General features: G+C 39.1%; 2 protein-coding genes across 8 annotated transcripts in view; both read left to right on the forward strand.

Annotated features, from left to right (window-relative positions):
- The window catches only part of RALGPS1 (Ral GEF with PH domain and SH3 binding motif 1), a 76766-nt gene extending 67422 nt beyond the window's left edge, over positions 1-9344 (forward strand). For 2 of the 4 annotated variants that reach the window (XM_077189366.1, XM_077189368.1), the window contains 7 exons: positions 618-669; positions 924-1004; positions 1888-2014; positions 3078-3170; positions 3345-3450; positions 4769-4860; positions 5250-8127. In XM_077189366.1, coding sequence (XP_077045481.1) covers positions 618-669; positions 924-1004; positions 1888-2014; positions 3078-3170; positions 3345-3450; positions 4769-4860; positions 5250-5279 — 581 coding nt within the window. In that variant the 3' untranslated portion in view covers positions 5280-8127. Of the gene's footprint in view, positions 1-617; positions 670-923; positions 1005-1887; positions 2015-3077; positions 3171-3344; positions 3451-4768; positions 4861-5249; positions 8128-9160 lie in introns of those variants that run through there. The other 2 variants (XM_077189370.1, XM_077189367.1) reach the window with 2 other exon arrangements.
- Positions 9131-17894, forward strand: LOC129128997 (uncharacterized). Of its 4 annotated transcripts, none has more exons than XM_077189377.1 (2): positions 9131-9242; positions 16211-17894. In XM_077189377.1, exon 2 carries the CDS (start codon positions 16271-16273, stop codon positions 17576-17578), a length of 1308 nt encoding a protein of 435 aa, XP_077045492.1. In that variant the 5' UTR covers positions 9131-9242; positions 16211-16270; the 3' UTR covers positions 17579-17894. The 4 variants fall into 4 exon arrangements, with proteins under 4 accessions (XP_077045492.1, XP_054502647.2, XP_077045490.1 ...); XM_054646672.2 differs by lacking the exon at positions 9131-9242 and adding an exon at positions 9739-11276; XM_077189375.1 differs by lacking the exon at positions 9131-9242 and adding an exon at positions 9739-10699.
- The last annotated feature ends 1853 nt before the right edge of the window (positions 17895-19747 follow it).

Here is a 19747-nt window from a genome sequence, read left to right on the forward strand (position 1 = left end):
AAAATACAGGAACAGCTCAGGGTGTTAAAACTGAGCATTAGAGGATCAGTCCTGGGCAAATTAAAACTGTGAGCTAAATAGCTGTGCCAGAAAAGGAGGGAAAATTGGGTGATGGGCTTGAAGGAGAGATAGGAACTCTAGTTATGAATACCATCATATATGTATATATTTTAATAATTCCTAGCAGCAGCAAACAGCTGACATATCCTCTATTAGAGGTGTGTTTGCTTCTTGAAAATAAACCATGATACCATATCTAATAACTTCAATTGACTTATGGATATTGTGCTAGAAATATTGTCTTACAAAGGAGCTGGATTTTATGTACCTGAAGTTCTCAGGTTCTGAAATAGAAGCATGATGAAAATAAAAGTAATGGTATTAAAACACAGCAATAACATGAGTTAAGAGTGAGATACTATAAATGGAGAGGCTCATGTAAGCCTCTTCCAACTAAAGATTTTACCATGAACTCTAAACACTTCTTCAAAACATTATTTGAGTAAGCGGTGTCCACAGTACTATACAAAAGAGTATTCTGGTGATCCACATACATTGGCTTTGTATTTTCCCATGGGTGGTTTTCTTACTCCTTCTCTGTACTACTCTCTTTCTAGATAGCAGTGAAAGCTCAGAATTTAGTGAGGAGCTGCCGTCAGGGCTTGAAAGGTGAGTTAGTCTTCATGTACACTCACTGAGCACTCTACAGACTTAGCTAAGAAATTCACAAATGATCCCTAACATAGGTAAGCCCTAAATCAATAGTTATTTTTATCAAATTATTAATTAGTTAGGAAAAATGGCAAACATTTTGAAATAAAGCACTGTAAAGGTATTGGACCTGAAAAGATTAGGGGCTATCTCTGTCATATTTACCAAACCCTAAAGAATACTGCTCATCAGATATTTGCATTCACAAACAGGGGTCGTTTATATGCCACACTGGGGCCTAACTGGAGGGTACCACTCAGGAATTCTCCTCGGAGTCGAAGCTGTGTCTACAGGTACAGTTCCGGGTCTGCCTCTTTCATTGTATGGTGCTAAAATTCAATTTGGGTTTTTACACTTTCCTAGTGTAATGTATTTTGGGTCCAAATATCCTTATATGACCATGACAATTTACGAAGTCTCCCCCTCCTGCTTGTAAGAACTCCTGTTAATGGTAAAGCAGGGTTATGGCCCATTCAGATGAAATTCAGTTTAGCTGTTGATTTAACTAATGTTGTCTGGCTTCCGTTTTGCAGAAAACTAGGCTTTACTTAGAGTTTTATGAAACCTTTGTGGAAGCAGGTTTGTCATGAAGGCCATCTTTGACTCCCATTACAAGTGATGATGTTAGAAGGATACCTTCTTGACCCTTTCCCACAATCTGTTTCCTGATTTACCAGGCAGCTACCCATAATATCTGTCTGTGTCTGTGTGGTGTGTTGATTTTGTTCAGTAAAAGGGTATGACCTTGGACCTCAAGTAAGAGAGGGAACATCCACAAGCCATATGTAGCAGGTGCTCACAATGTTGCTAGTCACGAAGAAGTGGACTTTCTACAAGCAGGCAATCCATTTACAGATCTAAGAGAGATGACTCTAAAAATTTTATATCGTTTGAGGGATAAAAATCATTCCTTGCATGTATACCTGACCTGAACTTGATAAATTCTGTGATGCTGGCAAATGAAGACATATGTTCGAACAGTTAAGAAAATAGGGCCCTGAATCAGTATTCTGCAAATACTGTGATTTAGTTGCAGTTTAAATCCAGTCAGATTTTATTTTGTTTAAATTAGTTTGTTTCAGCCATTGTAGAAGTTATCAATATAATGTATAAATTACAGCTGCCTTACTAAATTATATTGCTTACTTATCATCTTTATTCTGCTCAAATACATAGAGGAATGCTTTGTCTCTCCAGCCCAACGGGCGCATGCAGCTGCACAGCAGGTGGTCCCACCGGAGTCATTACCATGGAAGGGCCTTTAAGAAGAAAAACACTGCTCAAAGAAGGCAAGAAACCTACTGTAAGTAATTCTAATTATAGTTATTCCTATGGTCCTAATTCATTAGTGGCTGGTTTAATTTTCAGCTTTTTTTTTTAATGTGCAGCTTGATACCGCACAAAATAATGGTTTTATCAATTGTAATTTTCTGATCAAAGTTATAACCAGGTTGTAACAAGGTTGTAACCTTTGTGTGTCATTTGATATGCAGCAGTTTGCGAGTCACGAGTCACGTTTCTAGCTGTGACAGCAGAGCAGGAGTGAAGCAATTGTGTAACTAGCAAGCAGCGTTGTGAGGGCAGAAATAAATCTTGTGGCACTGCCAGGTGACCCAGAGCATCCTGATACTTTCCAGCTAAATAAGCCTGACAAAGGCAGATATTGCAAGATGGACAATGTCTGCATTACATTTCTGTGACAGGAAGTAGATTAATATCTATTAATGAGCTTGTAGATTACGGAATTTGCAGTGGCACTCATAAAAGACTGAAGAGGGAGCTCTTCAGTACGGAATTTTCAAGGGAGGGTAAAAATTCAATTGAATATATTTCTACAATATATTTTGGTGCTTTTGAGATATTGCATTAAAATGGAAAGGCTGCAGGGCAGCCCCCATAGCACCAAAGTCATGGCAATTCATAGTTAACCTGAATTCAAGGGTTTCACATGGTTCTAGTCCTATGTATCTGATAACTTATTTGCTTTCTGAAGGGTTGATTGATGTATTTCACATGCAACCCAGTTCAGTTCAGAGCGAAAAGATTTGAAGAATTGAATTGCAGAGTCAACTCAGTAATTTTTTTTAATCAATAGTCTAAGATCTGTACAGTAGAAGACTGCACACTATTCTTCTCTAAATAATCATTACTGATATTTTCATGAGATACCCAGCAAAGAAGGCTTGTATTCACAGCCAGCCATCAAGCTTTAGGTAGCTGAGCTGATTTACACCAGGAGACACTCTTTATCTCCATTCCTTGCTTCTAAAATTAACTTTGGTAGCACTTGGACTTGCATGTGAATAAATTTTTGAAATGTCAGAGATATGCAGAGTTTTTCCTATTTTTTTTCCTTTTTCATTCAGCTCTCCTCATGGACTAGATACTGGGTCATGCTTTCAGGATCAACTCTTCTGTACTTCGGAGCAAAAGCTTTAAGAGGCACTGAAAGGAAACATGTAAGCTTTACATTTATTCTAAAACCAAAAATTGAATACTCGTAAGTAGATCTGGAAGGGCATCCAAAGTGTACTTTCTGTTCCAGGCTAAGTCATATTTCTGCACAACTTCTACAGTCAAAAGTTAATCTCTGCTACAGTCTCAGCTATGACCGATTTGTCTGTCTTTTCCAGTATAAATCTACACCTGGGAAAAAAGTCTCCATTGCAGGCTGGATGGTGGCACTGCCTGATGACCCAGAGCATCCTGATATTTTCCAGCTAAATAACCCTGACAAAGGTAGATATTGCAAGATGGACAATGTCTGCATTACATTTCTGTGACAGGAAGTAGATTAATATCTATTAATGAGCTTGTAGATTACAGAACTTGCAGTGGCACTCATAAAAGACTGAAGAGGGAGATCTTCAATACAGAATTTTCCAGGGAAGGTACAAATTAAATGGAACGTATTTCTACAATATGCTGTGGTGCTCCTGTGCTGCCTGCAGAGATTCATTTCTTTTGACAGTTACTGTAAATTTCACAGAAATTCCTCAGCTAATGTGAGATTGCAGCCCGTCCGTGTATCTCCATACATTGATCTACAAGTCTCTGAATAGCTTCCTTAAAATCAGTCGATATCAAATCTTGACTTACACTGAGGCCAATTAAAATATCAAACCATTTACCAAAATAAGTCTGCTAAGTAATTATTACTTTTTAATAATTTATTTTGCAGTGCCATAACTCATTTCCCTTGATTAAACTTCAAAAGATAAGAAAACTCCTGGAGTTATTTTGCACTTTGAGTGGCTGCTTACAGGTTCTTGAGGCTTTCTTCAGTTTCCATGTTTTCAGCTTTGGTGCTGGATATGGAGTCCCATCTACTCTATGAAGTGCGTCATCTGGGAGTTAACTAAAATGCACAAAATATTTGATTGCAGGAAACAATTTGCAGTAGGACATTGAAGAAAACTAAGTTTACAGAAGCCTTGAGAAGAAAGCCAGGATGATGCACAGTCCCCAGTTGTGGTATAACCAGAAACATTTATTAAAAGTGTATATAGCTTTATAATATTTTCAGTATCAGATTAGAATATCACGTGCCTGGATAGCCAATACGGTAACTGTTCACGCGTCTGTTAACCAATAATATAAGGGATTGCATTCCTAGTATTCACGTCAGCCTTTTTCCTTTAAATCAAGTGCTTGTATAACAATTTTTTCTGACAACTACTGTTACATTTTAGAAACTTTGTTACATCTCTCCTGCCTTGACCGAATAGTTCTTGTTCTTCTTAACCAAGTGGGCTTTGTTCTCTTATTACTAAGCGTTCTTTGTTTTCTTGCCGCACACCGACCTACATGGTCTTTTCTGTGGCTGTAATTCAGCCTTTCTGCCTGTGAGGCCACATATGTTCTCATACTTGCTTCACCCAAGAATTGCTGGGTCACATGGGTTCTGTTACATTAGCAGCATCATGTTTGAGCATTTGAGGTGCCAATTAATTTAAGAGTTTAATTCTGGACTTTGGCTTCTGCACAGAAATCAGAGTCCTTTGAAACTATATGTCTGTCTGTAAATTCTGAGTCTTTAATTTTCTTATTTTTGTAGGCAATGTTTACAAGTTTCAGACTGGTTCAAGGTTTCATGCAATATTATGGCATAAACATCTGGATGACGCGTGCAAAAGCAACAAGCCTCAGGTAAGGTATTTCTACCCACTTTTTCCTATTTTCCAGAAAATGCTTACTAGAAAAGCTCTTTCAATCTGTGTGCACACGCATTCCTGTGGGGACAGACATAATTCCTCATTCTGTACGCTGATCCATTTTTTCCAGCGGTAGAAAGAAAGATTATTTAAAATTAGAGAATTCCCATCAAATCAGGTTTTGTGCAGGTCTAGCTATTGGTTTGGTTACCCTAGGAGCATATAACCTCTACTCTCAGTTGCTTCAAGCAAGATAACCTCATCTCTTCTTTAGAAGGGACTGTCTCATGGAAAATGAAAGCAACCATACTAGGATGGACTCAATGATCTTAGAGATCTTTCCCAAATGTAATGATTCTATGAGTAATTTACAATCTCTTCTAGGTACCTGCTAATCTAATGTCATTCGAATAATTTCCTCTCCTACCTGGTGCGACTTCAAGTGCCAAACTGAAGAAACAGGTTATTGTTCTCTAAGGAGGAAGAAGAGAATGGTTTTCCTGACATGAGCCAGCCACAGATATTTCAGCACTTTCCTATGTAACTTGAAAGTGATTCTGACACAGCTTTTAAAAGCAGGAAGTGAATGTTATCCCTAGGACCAGATAAAGTCTCATGCACTGAGTGAAAGCAGACAAGTTAGACGGACAGAAGATTAATCCTCACTCCTGCAGGATTCTAGAGCCCTCAACTATTTGTGGTCAGAGACTGCATGAACTGATATTTGGCCGCAAACTGAGCATTATATCTTCTGCCTGTTCTTTTTCAAATGGTTCTTTTTATTGTTAAGCTGCTTTGTGTGACTGAAGAATATTTGGCCCATGTTGGGTTTCAGTTCTTTCTAATGCACAGAATGATTGACAGTGTTAACTTGCTCCAAAGTGTCAATTAGAATAGAAAATTGTGGAACAACATTTTTATAACCTAAGTGCACTGAGTTGCTTGGCAATGTGGCTGCCTCAAATTTTCTATCAAATCTCTGGACAATATGCTGTTCATATTTGAGCTATTTGGGAAAAATGTATTTTGGCATAGGACAGTTGCACTTCTTTTTCATTCAGTTACTTTGCTCAGGAATACACTGGTAATAGAGTTAAGGCTGTTTAAATTTATGTTGTGCTGAAGTTTGTCTTTCATTCTTTTACCAATGGCATAGTTGCTCATAAATTTGGTGTTTTGGTTCAGTATGAACATTGTTCATTTCAAATCCCTTAGCATAGGGAAGCAGGTAATCAGGTGTTTTATATCACATGGTCCTGGCTCCTCAGAATGACTCCATACCATTGTTTCTGTTCTGTCCTTCTGTGGACAACTTGGCTCCATTCAATTCCAGTATGTGTTGTGACTTCAGGACATTAGTACTGGTAGATAGTACTGCTATTATAAAATCGTGGTGGCAGTGAAAGACTGTCCAACAGTGGAGCAAGTACAAAGAAGTCTCCACATGAATATCCAGAGAATAAATGAGCAACAAAAGAAGTGTAACTGGACCTTTTCCTCCGAAGGAACGCTCTCTGTGCTGTATTCCTGCTGTACCCTGGCACTCCTGCAGTCAGAATCAGTTTCTGTTCATATGTTAAATTCATCATTTTTTCTTTTTGAAACTCTTTTGCCATATAGCATCATTATTCCGACTTCATCAATCACCAGAAAACCTCTTCTGACTTTCCTAAGATTGCGTAGAGGAGAAATTGGCAAGTCAGCCTCTAACTTACAAACCAGGAACACCATGAAAGTCAGTTTAAGTGAACAGAACCTCTACTAGAACAAGCTCCCTGGCATTAGCAGTATGTATTCTGTGGACTTCCGTGATCTTCTACATTTTAATTTTGAAACTTCTCTAACAACAAGGAGAAAAAGCCAACTGTTTTTTAAATGAAGGTCAAAAGTAAATTTATTGTTCTTTTAAGAGTTGGTGTTACAATCCCGAAAGCCTAATACATACCAGGTTTTCAAGAAAAACAGTTCCTGATAACAATTGCATTTAGATCCTGGGACATGGGAAAGTGTATGTAAAGTTGACAAAATTTATTTGATAACTGAGGAACTCTATGAAAAGAGTGGTAATTAAAAATATATTTGTATTGTTTTTCTCTTTCTTTGCTAACTTAAGACAACTTTGAACTAGGAAATACATGGTTATCTGCAAGGGCAGAGCATCGAACGCCATTACAGATGGTATAGAAGCTTTTGAATGTGGTAACATCCTGTCAGCAGTAAATTACTTCAGACTGTTAGGCTATGATATAGTCTGAATTATTCTACACCTGCGGATTTTTGTGATTAGTCATCAGTGAGATTTACCATCTTTTCCGCATAGCACAATTGTGAAATTGCTGCAGAGTATTGAGAAATTCAGTGAAAGAATAATGACGGCAGTGAAAGAATACTAGTAAAACATCTTAAACCAATTTTGAATTAGTCTTTAAGTATTAAACAGTTCCTAGCTGCTGATAAGAGGTGTTATGATGCCATTTGGTACCATTTGCTATAGCCAGGTACTGCTATGGATAATTGAAAGCTGCTATTGAAATACAATAGGTTGCCTATCACCACTGATTGTTACAGCATTTCCACAAAAAAGATCACAAACCATACAAGTTCTCCTCCATCAAAAAGAACAACAACTACAATAGTTATGTAAAAGTAAACATTATAACATAATTGCCATTTTCAGAATTGTGAAGATATAATAACTATAGGTAATATTATTAGTTTCTTTAATGTATTAATTTATTTAATTGATTTTTCTTTTTTATTATTTAATTATTCATTATTTATTTATTTAATTAATTTTAATGTAATTCAGTACCAAAATGCATGTTTTTCCAAATAGCACTAAAATGAGGCAAAGAAACTAGTTTTCAAAGTGAGACTGACTTGTCACACTATAATGTGAATCAATTTCAACATTTTGGTTTGTTTTGTGTGGAAGCTGTTGCACTATTTTTGGCTGTATTTTCCAGCAGTCCACTGCATGCCATTTGTGTAAAGGATTCTTTCTAAAATTCTTGTGAACTGTCTCACCTGTAAGAACTCTGGTGTTGGAATCTAGGTTTTTGGCAAAGTATTTTGTTACCTCAGTCTTGTATCGAGTTGCTGCATTTTTCAGTTTGTTACATTGATAATAATGATTGTTTTGCTAATTAAATACTTTAATGTAAAAAAAGTTTGTTTACTACAACAGTAATAGCATTTGGTTGTAAGTTTAAAAATGTGCAGGGTATGTATGCTGTTGACAATAAAATATTCTGAAAAAGAATAGGAGAGGTACAGAAGGAATGTTTTAGCTCAAAGGCAGCATGCATGTTTTATTTGTGAATGAATGGTAATATAATTGAACAGACTTTATGGAGCACAGAGTCCAGCCATTTAGTAGTATAAATACAACAGAATCAACATTTCTAGGATAAAATTGAAAAAGCCTCCAAATTTGCAGCTTTTTCAAGTGAGATTTTGAAAGTCCAAAGAAGTAGAGACAAATTTAAATTTCTTTGCACTTCACATTTAACTCAGCAGGTTTGCAGATGACACCAGAGTGATGCAGTGGCCACACCTGATGACTGGGGCCTGGACAAGCTTGATGAGAGGCTCGGGCTGACATAATTCTAACGAAAAGATCAAGAGAAACTTTGCTGAGAAGGACTCGGGGGTGCTGGTGTATGAGAGGCTGGACATGTCCTGGCCATGTGTGCTGGCGGCTCAGAAGCCAGCCATGTCCTGGGCTGCATCAAAAGCAGTGTGGGCAGCAGGGGACAGAGGTGATTCTGCCCCTCCACTCAGCTCTTGTGAGACCCCACGTGGAGTGATTCATCCAGCTCTCAAGTTCGTGGTATAGGAAAGATGTGAACCTGTTGCAGTGGGTCCAGAGAAGAGCTACAAGAACAATCAGAGAGCTGGAGCACCTCAGCTATGAGGAAAGGCTGAGACAGATGGAATTGTTTAGCCCAGAGAAGAAGATGCGCCAAGGAGATGTTATTGCCACCCCTCAGTACTTGAAGGGGACTTACAGGAAAGATGGGGACAGATTTTTTAAGTGAGGCCTATAGTGATAGGAGAACAGATTATAGTTTAAAAGAAGGTTGATTCAGACTAGATATAGGGAAGAAATTTTTTGCAATGAGGGTAATGCATTTGATTTGTGAACTGGATCAATGTATCTAGGAAAGACACTTTCAAATTGGAAAAAAATATTTGGTCCACACAGGGAGGTTGAGGCCTCAGTCTACTATTTTCTACAGCTATTTGCACACGGTTGGGAAACGCCTAATAGCACTGTTTACATGTCTTTGCAGGAAACTGGTGTGACATACCTCTTACCAAGGATACATCCCTTTGGAGATAGACAGCTTTGGATCTGAAAGAGAACTGTATTGGGTATGCTACAATTTTAAATGTAATAATTACATTTAAAGCATTTCATTGTAATAAGCATTTTTCTCTGTGTTCTCCCCAGAAATAAAGACACTCTATGTGGGACATCTCTATGACTGGAACAAAGGTCCATAACTTATGGCCTTTGGCACTAGAAAAGAAAATCCCACCACAGAATTCCTATGAATGCCAACCTTGTATTTTATTGTAGAAATGATTCAGCTATCGTGTCTGTCTCTAAAAGTAGACAGGACTCCAGGACTACTGGATTTTTATCATTGTGTAATTATCAATTTCCCTGTACTTTTTTGAAATTGACTTGCATTTTGAAAATATAATGGCTAGTTTGTGTTTCTCCATTTTACACAAGTTAATTTGACAGTTAGGCATCGGGGTCGAATCCGGAGACCTCCTCGAGAACAGTGCACCACTGCTGATGTCCTTCTTTTGCACTTGTGCCGTCTATGCCGTTCATTTCCAGGACGTGGTGTGTGGGAGCGCTGCCCCCGGCGCACAGCATGTGGACCTGGGTAACCAGCGCTCCGGAGCCGCTGGCGTCCGGATCTGCGGCGGGATGGGCGGGTTCTGCTTCCCAAAATGCGCCGCAGCTGACGCGCATTAGCGTCCCGGGACCGCCGGGCTGCCCCATTCGCGGTCTCACATGGGACCTCCGTCACCGATGCCTCGGGGAACCTGGGAAAGTGGCGGGAGAGGCCAGAGGCGTGGCGGGCAAGGCCGCGGCCCGCCCCGGGGGTCCCTCCGTCCGAGGCCAATTCCCCGTCGCTCGCCGAACGAGACCTCTGGAGCCGCGCTCCGGTGGGGCCGCTCGCCGACCGTCGGTGCCGGGGCCGTGCACAGCAAGCCGCGCAGAGGCACCACCACGGTTCGAAGCGACGAGCAGCCGCCCCAAGCGCGAACGGCCCCACCTGGACCACGCCGGGCGGGGGCTCTACCTAAAGTACGGCCAGGGCGGGGGGTCGCGGGGTCTCCACGGCCATAGCCGCCGCCGCCGCCGCCTTCCCGGGAGGGAGGTGAGGGGACGGAGCGCTCCCGCCAGCCCCGGGCCATAGAGGCGTGTTGCGGTTGCTGCTGCCGGTACCGCAGAGGGAGCCAGGTATGAGACGCGAGGGTTCCAGTAGCGCCGACCCGGCTCCGCACGGCTTTCGCGGCGGTGCTCGCGCGGGACTCCAGCGGCGGCGGCGGGGCTCTGCGCACCCCCGCGCGGGAAAGGGCGGCTCCTGCGGAACGGGAAGCCGGGCGCGCCGCCGGCTGTGCGCGGCTGTGGTAAACCCGCCGGCACCGAAGTGGAGGTCAGGCAGCGGCACCTACTCGGGGTCCTGTGACTGGCAGCGCTCGCGGGAGAGGCGCGACAGATTCGGGATTTTATTTCCACTCAAGAAATAGGAGGATGGTGATCAGCTGTAGCATTATTTTTCAGTTGTGGGGTTAACCGCTTAAGGGTAAGTTAAAGGTACCTATTAATTGTCCAAACCAGGTTTTCTGAGTCTCTGTCTAAATTCCTAGTAAGGGTGGAGGTTAACTTTAGATTTGAAGAACGCAAAACTCCTCCAAAGCATAGTTCCAGTGTGTTGTGAGTTAATCCGGGCAGGCAGCTCAAGCCTCACCCTTCCTCTTGCACTGGGATGGGGATAGAATCAGAAGGGCAAACGTGGCAAATCCTATGGGTTTTCCCTGAGATAAAGACAGTTTAAAAGGTAAAGCAAAGCAACTTGAAAAACAGAATGTGTAGTCTATCCATTATGTCCCCTTAGCAGGCATGTTTCTAGCCATTTCCAAGGAAACAGGACTTCGTCAGGTTTAGCAGTGACTTGGGAGGCCATATGCTGTCATGTTGCGCATTTCCCCCTTTTTCTTTCTTCCCCCAGCTTAGATGGTTGAGCATAGCATCATATGGTGTGGAATAGGACTTTGATTGGTTTGGTTCAGAAGTCCCAGCTGTGTTCCAAGCAAACTTTTTGTGCCATCCACCTCCTGGCACAGAAGCCACAGGAGAAACAGAGATTGTCTTGACTCTGCGTGAGTACCGTTCAGTGATAGCTAAACATCAGTGTGTTTGAAGCACTTTCTTTGGTCACAAAACACAGCACCCTGCTAGCTCCTAGGAAGAAAATTAACTCAGTCCCAGCTAAAAAAGTACAGTGTGAAAGAAAAAATATGAAATAACAGTCTTTTAAATGTCATGCAGTTTTTGTTTTGCCCAATTTGTTTGATCTTCAAAGGACACAAAGTTTAAATATTTACAATAGGAGGAGTTTGGCTTAGGGATGTACAGCAGATTACGATGGAGAAGTTTCTGAGTGTATACAGGGAAGGGTGGGGTTTGTCAGTTCTAATGGCACAAAATAAGTACAACAACTGTATATTGTTGTACAACAACTGTATGACTAAATACAAAGGCTTACTGTCTTTGTATTTAGAATAGAAATAGACACTTTTAATTTTGTTAGAGTAGTATTGTATTAGTGGAAAAATACTGCCTTCAGTTTAATCCTTCAAACAATATGCTTTGGACTTTGGATCTTATAAAAGAGGAAGGACACCTGGTGTGTCAAAGAACCTTCCTGAAAAAAGTAAGCTCTCAAAAGAGTAACAACAGGCAATTGAGATAAAGATGGTAAGTTATTGTTCATATGGGTTAATATTAACACTGTGTTAATAACATAGTGATCTGAGGTTTTGCCTTTGACAAAAATCATAAACTAAAGGATAGAGAATAATATTTTTCAAAAATGGTAAGTTTTGTAAGGCTGTTTTTCTAGTGAGGGGTTTTAGTTAGACCCTGGATAAACAAGGATTAGGTTGTTTATTGTTCTTACATTGCTGAAGCTAATACTTCATATTAGCAACTCAAACTCTGCAGTCACCTCTTGTTACTCGCCCTCTATCCTTACCCTAGATTGGGAGATAAAGTAATAAAATGAGAGTTATGAAAAACTTAATACAATGTATTCATTGTCAAGATACTGAAATGAGCAGCATAAATAGTTGTCAGCTGCCCGCATGTGAACAAAACAAATTACAAAGGAAGGCCACAATGCATAGAGGATGTGAGGGAGATTAATTATTACTCAGGAATGACTCTTGGACTAAATTAGCAATTGGTACCAGCTTTTAGTAAGGACAGTGCTAGTTGTGGAGGGTTTTAGAAAGATGTTGGAAAAGAAAGTCTGAAAATAGAAGTTGGACAGAAAAGGTAAAAGCAACATCCAATTTGAAGGCAATACAAAAAAATGTAATTTCAAAATTGTAAAAAGATAAGCTATTGGAAGAACCTGTAATGGGAGATTAATAAATGTGTTTGTGAGCATAGTGGTACAGTGTGGCTAAAGCATGATTGATTCCTTGGTCTAGGACAGGGAAAAAAAGATTATTTAAGTATATGAAAGTTTGTAAGTGTACTCTTGATCCCGTACAAGGTTTTAGAGTAAATTTTAGCAGGACTGTGACCAATGAAATAAGGAGAAACATGATTAATTTGACCAGCTCAATCTAGTGAAAGTTGTCTCACCTACAGCAAGGGGATTGGGACTAGATATTTTAAAGTCTTGTCCAACCCAAGCCATTCCATGATTCTAACCGTGACAAGAGCTCTTTATTATGACCTTGCTGCAGAAGAAAACATTGTGTAACTGCACTTGCCTGACTGACTGGGCAGATATGTCAATTGTAGGCTGATGACAAGCTCAGATGTATCAGTGCAATATGTTGCATCTCCAAAAACTGAAATCCTAGCACACATTAAGAAAGAAAATTTCCAACAACGATGAGGGCTTGTTAACTTGCCACATACAAATGGATAAGGTACAGACATTTCTGGTCTCTTGTACTAGAGAGTAATGGAAACTGGGCCAGCTGCAGAGAAACACTTGGTGAAGGAGCTCTGTTTCTTATGACACGGTTTTACCTTTCATTCAACTCTTTTGTTGAATGAAAAGGTAATGAACATGAAGATGAGAAAGTGATATTACTGAAGTCTGTCAGGGTGGTGGGGAGGAAGAAAGTCTGTTTACAGTTAAGTGGAATACTGCAAAGTAGCCATTGATACCATTAGCTAAATTTAGTATTAAAGCAAATCTGCATCATTTGTGGCATGCTTACTTGCATATTAATTGGAATTAAAAAATACAAAATCGAAATGAATGGTTACTATATAAGAAGAGCATTTAAATATGCTGAAAGCATACCTTTAAAATTTGCCATTTTACGCTTTTTATAGTGAGGAACTATAAATGTAGTGTTCTTAATTATACTGACAATGTATTTTATGACTACATATTTGTGCTGTTTATTTCAGGAGAGCAAAATTAATGAGTTGTGTTGTGGAAACCATAAATTTCACTCATCAAATTGTACATATTTCTTTTCTTTAAGATTCCGTGTTCTGATGTGTCTTTGACCTCTTGATTTTGCTCTTTTTCTTAGCTTCTAGAACTCACTGTTGTTTTAGCACTCTCTCACAGTTCCTAACCAGAATTTGTATCCACATGTTCTAACTAGGCCTTATAGCATGTCATGAAAAAAATGTTTGTTCAAGAAATGCAGATATATATATATAGTGTATTTTTCTAGTTCTTTTTAAGTATGTGTGTGAACTGGGTTTATATCAACATGCAAGATTAATTTTCAGAAGAAAATTTAAGTAGCCTTAAAAAATCCATGAAAAATGTTTGATTTTCTTCAGCAACTCCATACTCACTTGTAATTTAAATTAAGTTCTTGCAACACAACTGTGTACTTTGCTCAAGAGAAGGAAAACTTGTTTTTCTGGTAGGTGTGGCTGCTGTTAGTGACATTAAAAGAGCAACAGCTATGTGAAATAAAATGTGCCAGGAAGTATCTTAGGTATTGTACCAGTTTTTCTCCTCACAGTATTGTTCTGTATTGAACAATTATTGCAATTTACCTTAAAAGTATTTATCTGTTCAAAATAAACAATTATTTTAGCAAAAAATGAATGGAGGACTGAACAGAGCCTCACTCTGCTATGTACTTTAAAAGGTACTTTTTCCTTTCCTGTGTTTGCTGTTCAAAATGCAATTGAAAATATATTTTTTTTCTTGTTAGTTATTTATTGCTAGAAAAAGTAGAAGAAAGAACAGGTAATAAATTTATTTTGTTATTTGCTGTTGACATGTTTTGATATTTCTTTAATTAAAAAATTTATTTCTTTAATTAAAAAAGATTTATTCTGTAAGATAGATCAATATTTTAAGTCATAAATAGATAAAACCAAGGGGAAGAATGTTAAATGTGACCTTCTCTTTGTAAGAATGCTAAATATAACATTCTTGGAATAAGAATACTTGGGGGAAACCTGTACTTTAGAACATATCATAAAAAGACTTAAAAAGCTTGAGTTATTTTCAGTCACAAATCTCCAGCTGGAAGTCGTATGGCAATAGCAGATTCTTACTATGTATTTGCTGTTCTGCTCTCATTTTAGGAACTTATGGGGATACTATCTCCATTTCAGAGATAGATGAGTCAGTGCTTTCTGCTGCTTCTTTTCTGCTTTGTGCCTAGTGATGCATAGTGAAATTTTTGGTGCCCCTATGACTATTCTCTTCTGAAAAGCAATTTCTTGGTAGCTAGCAAAGTCTGCTGTAAATCACATCAGCCTTCGCATATGGGACATTTTCAGGGGTGTGTTGTGACTGTGGTACTCCCTAGTTCACTTTTTCATGAAATAGCAATTGTGAAAATACAGGTACATTATTTTGAGGGCACAGGCAATTACTTTTTCGCCTGCTAGAAACATTTTCGTCGTCTTCTGCAATAGCATCGGTTCATTCCATCACGGCATTTTACTCCACACTTCCTGCTGGCAGTTGGTGAAACTCTCTTCTACCAATGCAGTTTTCTGATCTGACATGAATTTTATTAATCTGGGACACTTTTTTTCCCAAGAATCTCTGTGGTACAAGCAGGCCTTTGAGGAGACTTGCTGTCACTTTTCTATTTATGCATCATATCTGAATATCTAAAGGTGAATTTGCAGAGAACACTTTCATCTAGGCTCCACTTGCAGAAATTAGTGCTTGAGAGTGCCATAAACTCCCATTCAGTCATTAACACTTGCTAGCACAAATGCTGCTAAAGACTTTGGTTATCCAGTCACTCAGGACTGCCTACTTGTACCTGCAACAGCAAGAGTTTTAAGCCCTAACCCCCAAATCATGCCAGGAGCTAAGACAGCATTGATCCATTGTGAAGAGGCCCAGATGTCTAGTAAGCATTTATATGAGATGACCTTTCCTGCAACTCCTGCCTCTTACAGGGTTACGTAGGGTAGTGGCAAACTGAGTTTTATACCTGCATTGATTTCACCTGCCTTTGCTGGATTGTATGAACTGACTTTCCTCTGTGTGTATGATTTCCTCTGTGGTGATCGGCAAGTTAGGGAATTCATAAATTAGTGATTAAATAAATCTGGACCATCCTGTGTAATCCCCAATTAGCATATTTATTATGAACTTGATTAATTCTATATACATTTAATTTATCTGCCTCTAGCTTGTCTGTGAGAAGTCTGGTTGAGTTTGGTTTTTTAAAACATAATTTACATACACACTGCATCAGTGGAAAAAAAAGTTTTGCTTTGCTTTAAGAATTACTGCCTAGTTATTAAATTGGATATTCTAAAATTTGGATTCTTGAAAAAAAAATACCCCTTGTATTGCTGTATGTAGACCTCTGTTATATTCTTCTACAGAACCCTCCATGTAGAGAAACTGCTCCACACATCTGACAAATAGAGGCATTCAGAGTGTCACATATCATACATATCATTAAATGCATGTTCTGTGACTAGATTTACATAAAAGCACAGTAGCTGGGTCTCTGAGTAAGTCAGTGCACCATAATAGAGACTTACCCTCATCTTGTTTGTGAAATTCTTGAGCAATGATTGTGAGTCAGTATTATCTCATACTGCCTTTTCTTTTCTGCAGATAAGGCAGCATAAATTACAAGGACAAAGAAATTTGCATGGACATTTAGATCCATTCAAAATGTTGTGTGCTGGGAAAAAATCTTACTTTGCTGCTGCTGTGTGCATTATGACTGTAACTTCAATGCTTGCAGTTTCTTATCTGAAGTTACAGAGACTTTCTCATCAGCCAAAAGTAATTCAAGAAGGTAGAAGATGTAGAGGGAAGATTGCCATTAGCACAATAACACCATTAGAAGGTAACAAAACTTTTATTATATCCCCATACTTTGATGACAGAGAAAGCAAAGTCACTCGTGTGATTGGGATTGTTCACCATGAAGATGTAAAACAACTGTACTGCTGGTTCTGCTGTCAGGTCAATGGAAAAATATATGTATCAAAAGCAAAAATTGATGTTCACTCAGATAGATTTGGATTCCCTTATGGTGCTACAGATATAGTTTGTTCGGAACCTAAAAATTGTGATCCAACACATGTATCAATTCATCAGTCTCCATATGGAAATATTGACCAGCTGCCAAGCTTTGAAATTAAAAATCGCAAGCCTGAGACCTTTTCTGTTGACTTCACTGTGTGCATTTCTGCCATGTTTGGAAACTACAACAATGTCTTGCAGTTTATACAGAGTATGGAAATGTATAAGATTCTTGGAGTACAGAAAGTGGTGATCTATAAGAACAACTGCAGCCATCTGATGGAGAAAGTCTTGAAGTTTTATATAGAAGAAGGAACTGTTGAGGTAATTCCCTGGCCAATAAACTCACACCTCAGGGTTTCTTATTCATGGCGCTTCTTGCAAGATGGGACACACATTGGCTACTACGGACAAATCACAGCTCTAAATGACTGTATATACCGTAACATGGAAAGGAGCAAGTTTGTGGTCCTTAATGATGCTGATGAAATAATTCTTCCCCTTAAACACCCAGACTGGAAAACAATGATGAACAGTCTTCAGAAGCAAAACCCAGGGGCTAGTGTTTTCCTCTTTGAGAACCATATCTTCCCAGAAACCGTATCTTCTCACACATTCAACATTTCATCTTGGAATACTGTGCCAGGTGTTAACATATTACAGCATGTATACAAAGAACCTGTCAGGACTAAGGTAGAGAATCCCAGGAAAATGATAGTTGATCCACGAAAGGTGATTCAGACTTCAGTCCATTCTGTCCTACGTGCTTTTGGGAAGAGTGTGTATGTTCCTGTGGATGTTGCCCTCATTTATCACTGTCGGAAGGGCCTTCAAGGAAACCTTCCCAGAGAATCTCTCATCAGGGATACAACACTGTGGAGATATAACTCATCATTAATCATGAATGTTAACAAGGTTCTATCTCAAACCATGCTGCAAACTCAAAATTGAGATCTCAGTTATAAGGAGTGAAAGTGGAGGGCTACCTGTACTGTGGGAAGACAGAGGATATAATTTAAAAATCACATTACATTGATTTTCACATGGAGTCAACATTTTTCTGCAATTATTTAGGGAATATATAGCAAAGCCATGAATCACTTAATGATAACAAGGGTCAATGCAGATTGCAGCATCTCCTCTGGGAAATGTACAATTTGTTTTCAGTTAATAATAAAAATCAGTATTTGTCAACTGATTCAAATAATGCAAATAGTTTTCAACCTATGTACAAAAAGTACAAATACAATCATTAGTATTAAAGGTAGCATCGCTTAATTCTTGCAGTTTGTATGTCACTGGGTACTAAATTTGTATGCATCAGTTTGAATAAAAGGTAGACAAGTAATTGAGTACCATCTTCCTTTCAGTTGTAAAAAAATTACCCCTTATATTCCTGGAAATAGTGTATGTTAAAGACGTGATGGATTGTAACACTAAACACAGCCATTGGAGTTTTGCTGATAAAAAATGTCTTGTTCAACTGGGCTTTGGAGACATGTAAGTTGGAGAAGAGTCATTGCACCTGTTCCTGAATTACTAAAGTGGTAAATGCTGAGTTGTGTCGGAAAGCTTTGATAGAGGCAAGGGAGAGAGATTCATCTTAATGAAAAAGATACTTTTGCGAACCAAAAAGAACCTATTTCAAGGAGGAAAAAAATCGATGGCCAAACAACTTTTTTGAAATGTCATATTTTGTTGGGGTTTTTTTCTGGCACCTTGAAGCCTCGTAGGAAAAGATTTTGTGAAATTAAACACAAGCTGGATTTTAGTCCTTTATGTGATGGGTAAGTTGAATTACATTGCTTCCTTGGTAGGTGTAAGGGTACAGAAGTGGCATTTTTTCTTAACTCTATCTGGAAATAGTGCTGACTTGCTGAAGGGCCAGATGGAAACCAAAACAAACAGAAAAACCATTTGCTCATTTTTGTTTCACAGTTTCACAGTTTCAGTTTCTGTTTGATAAGACCCCAGAACTACATGCATTGCATATGTTGTCTCAATATACTAGAACCTTCCTACTGAAGGCACATCTGAAGGCAGCGGTAGCCTGACACTGGTGTCTGACAGACAGAAGTGTGTGTGAGAGCAAGTATGCTTCTTAAAATTTTTACATTAGTGTCATGCTTTCATTCCTTTATCTACTTGGTAGCGGCACATACCTGTGCCCTTAAAGAGCTCTGTCATTAGGGGAATAGTATCATTAGCAATGTCCAAAGGGAACTTACTTCTATTCACAGTGACTGCAGCATCTCACAGTCTGTATCAACAAACTTGCAGCTGTATTGGGATCTGAGATGTCTGCTTCTGTCAGTCACACAACCTGTATGGCAACAGGTCCATTAAGAATTTCAGACTCGTCATTTGGAAGGGGCATCTGAAAGTCCAACTCCCTGCTTACAGCATGGTGTGCTCAGGGCTTTGTTTGGGAAGGCTGGGCAACCTGTTTCAGTCTTAAACTAAACTCACTGTGGAGAATTCCTCTCGTCAGAAGAACCATTGACCATTGTCTTGCTGCAAGATGCCAAAAGGAGTCTGACACTGTTTTCTTTATAGATTACTAGTTAGCTGGAGACAGTAGCAGTGCCTCTGCATCCCGTGCCCACCACACCTTCCCATCTGGAGGGCTCAGCTTGGGTCTGTTTCTCAGCCATCTTGTGCTCCACCTCTCTGTGGACTCTATATAATCAAGGTCACTAAAAGAAGTAATTAACCAAGATTTCCTGATTTGCTGATTTGGAAACAAGGACATTTCTGGCACACCTCTATTTAATCTTTCAAACTTAATGCAGTGCTGTATAGGTGGTTCCTTTAGAAGCACACATCATAATGATACTGTTATGTTACTCCCACATTAGGAATGAGGAGAACTGGGTTTCAAGACAAGTTACTGAATTTAAGTTATTCAAAACATTCTTTTTCACAGTTTTCTTCACTTAGGAGTGAGACAACAAAAGCTCACTTTTGTGAGCTCATCATTTATGCCCCACACAGTGCAGTTTGAATTGAGAGTTGTGAATTTGGCTTCCAGTTGATAAAATCCTTGAGTACAGACAACATTTCTCAAAGTAAATTGATGTGACTGAAGGTGGAAAAACTGAGTGCTTAAGAGTCTGGCCT

Source organism: Agelaius phoeniceus, chromosome 21 (genome assembly GCF_051311805.1).
Source record: "Agelaius phoeniceus isolate bAgePho1 chromosome 21, bAgePho1.hap1, whole genome shotgun sequence".
Classification (NCBI taxonomy): Eukaryota; Metazoa; Chordata; class Aves; order Passeriformes; family Icteridae; genus Agelaius; species Agelaius phoeniceus.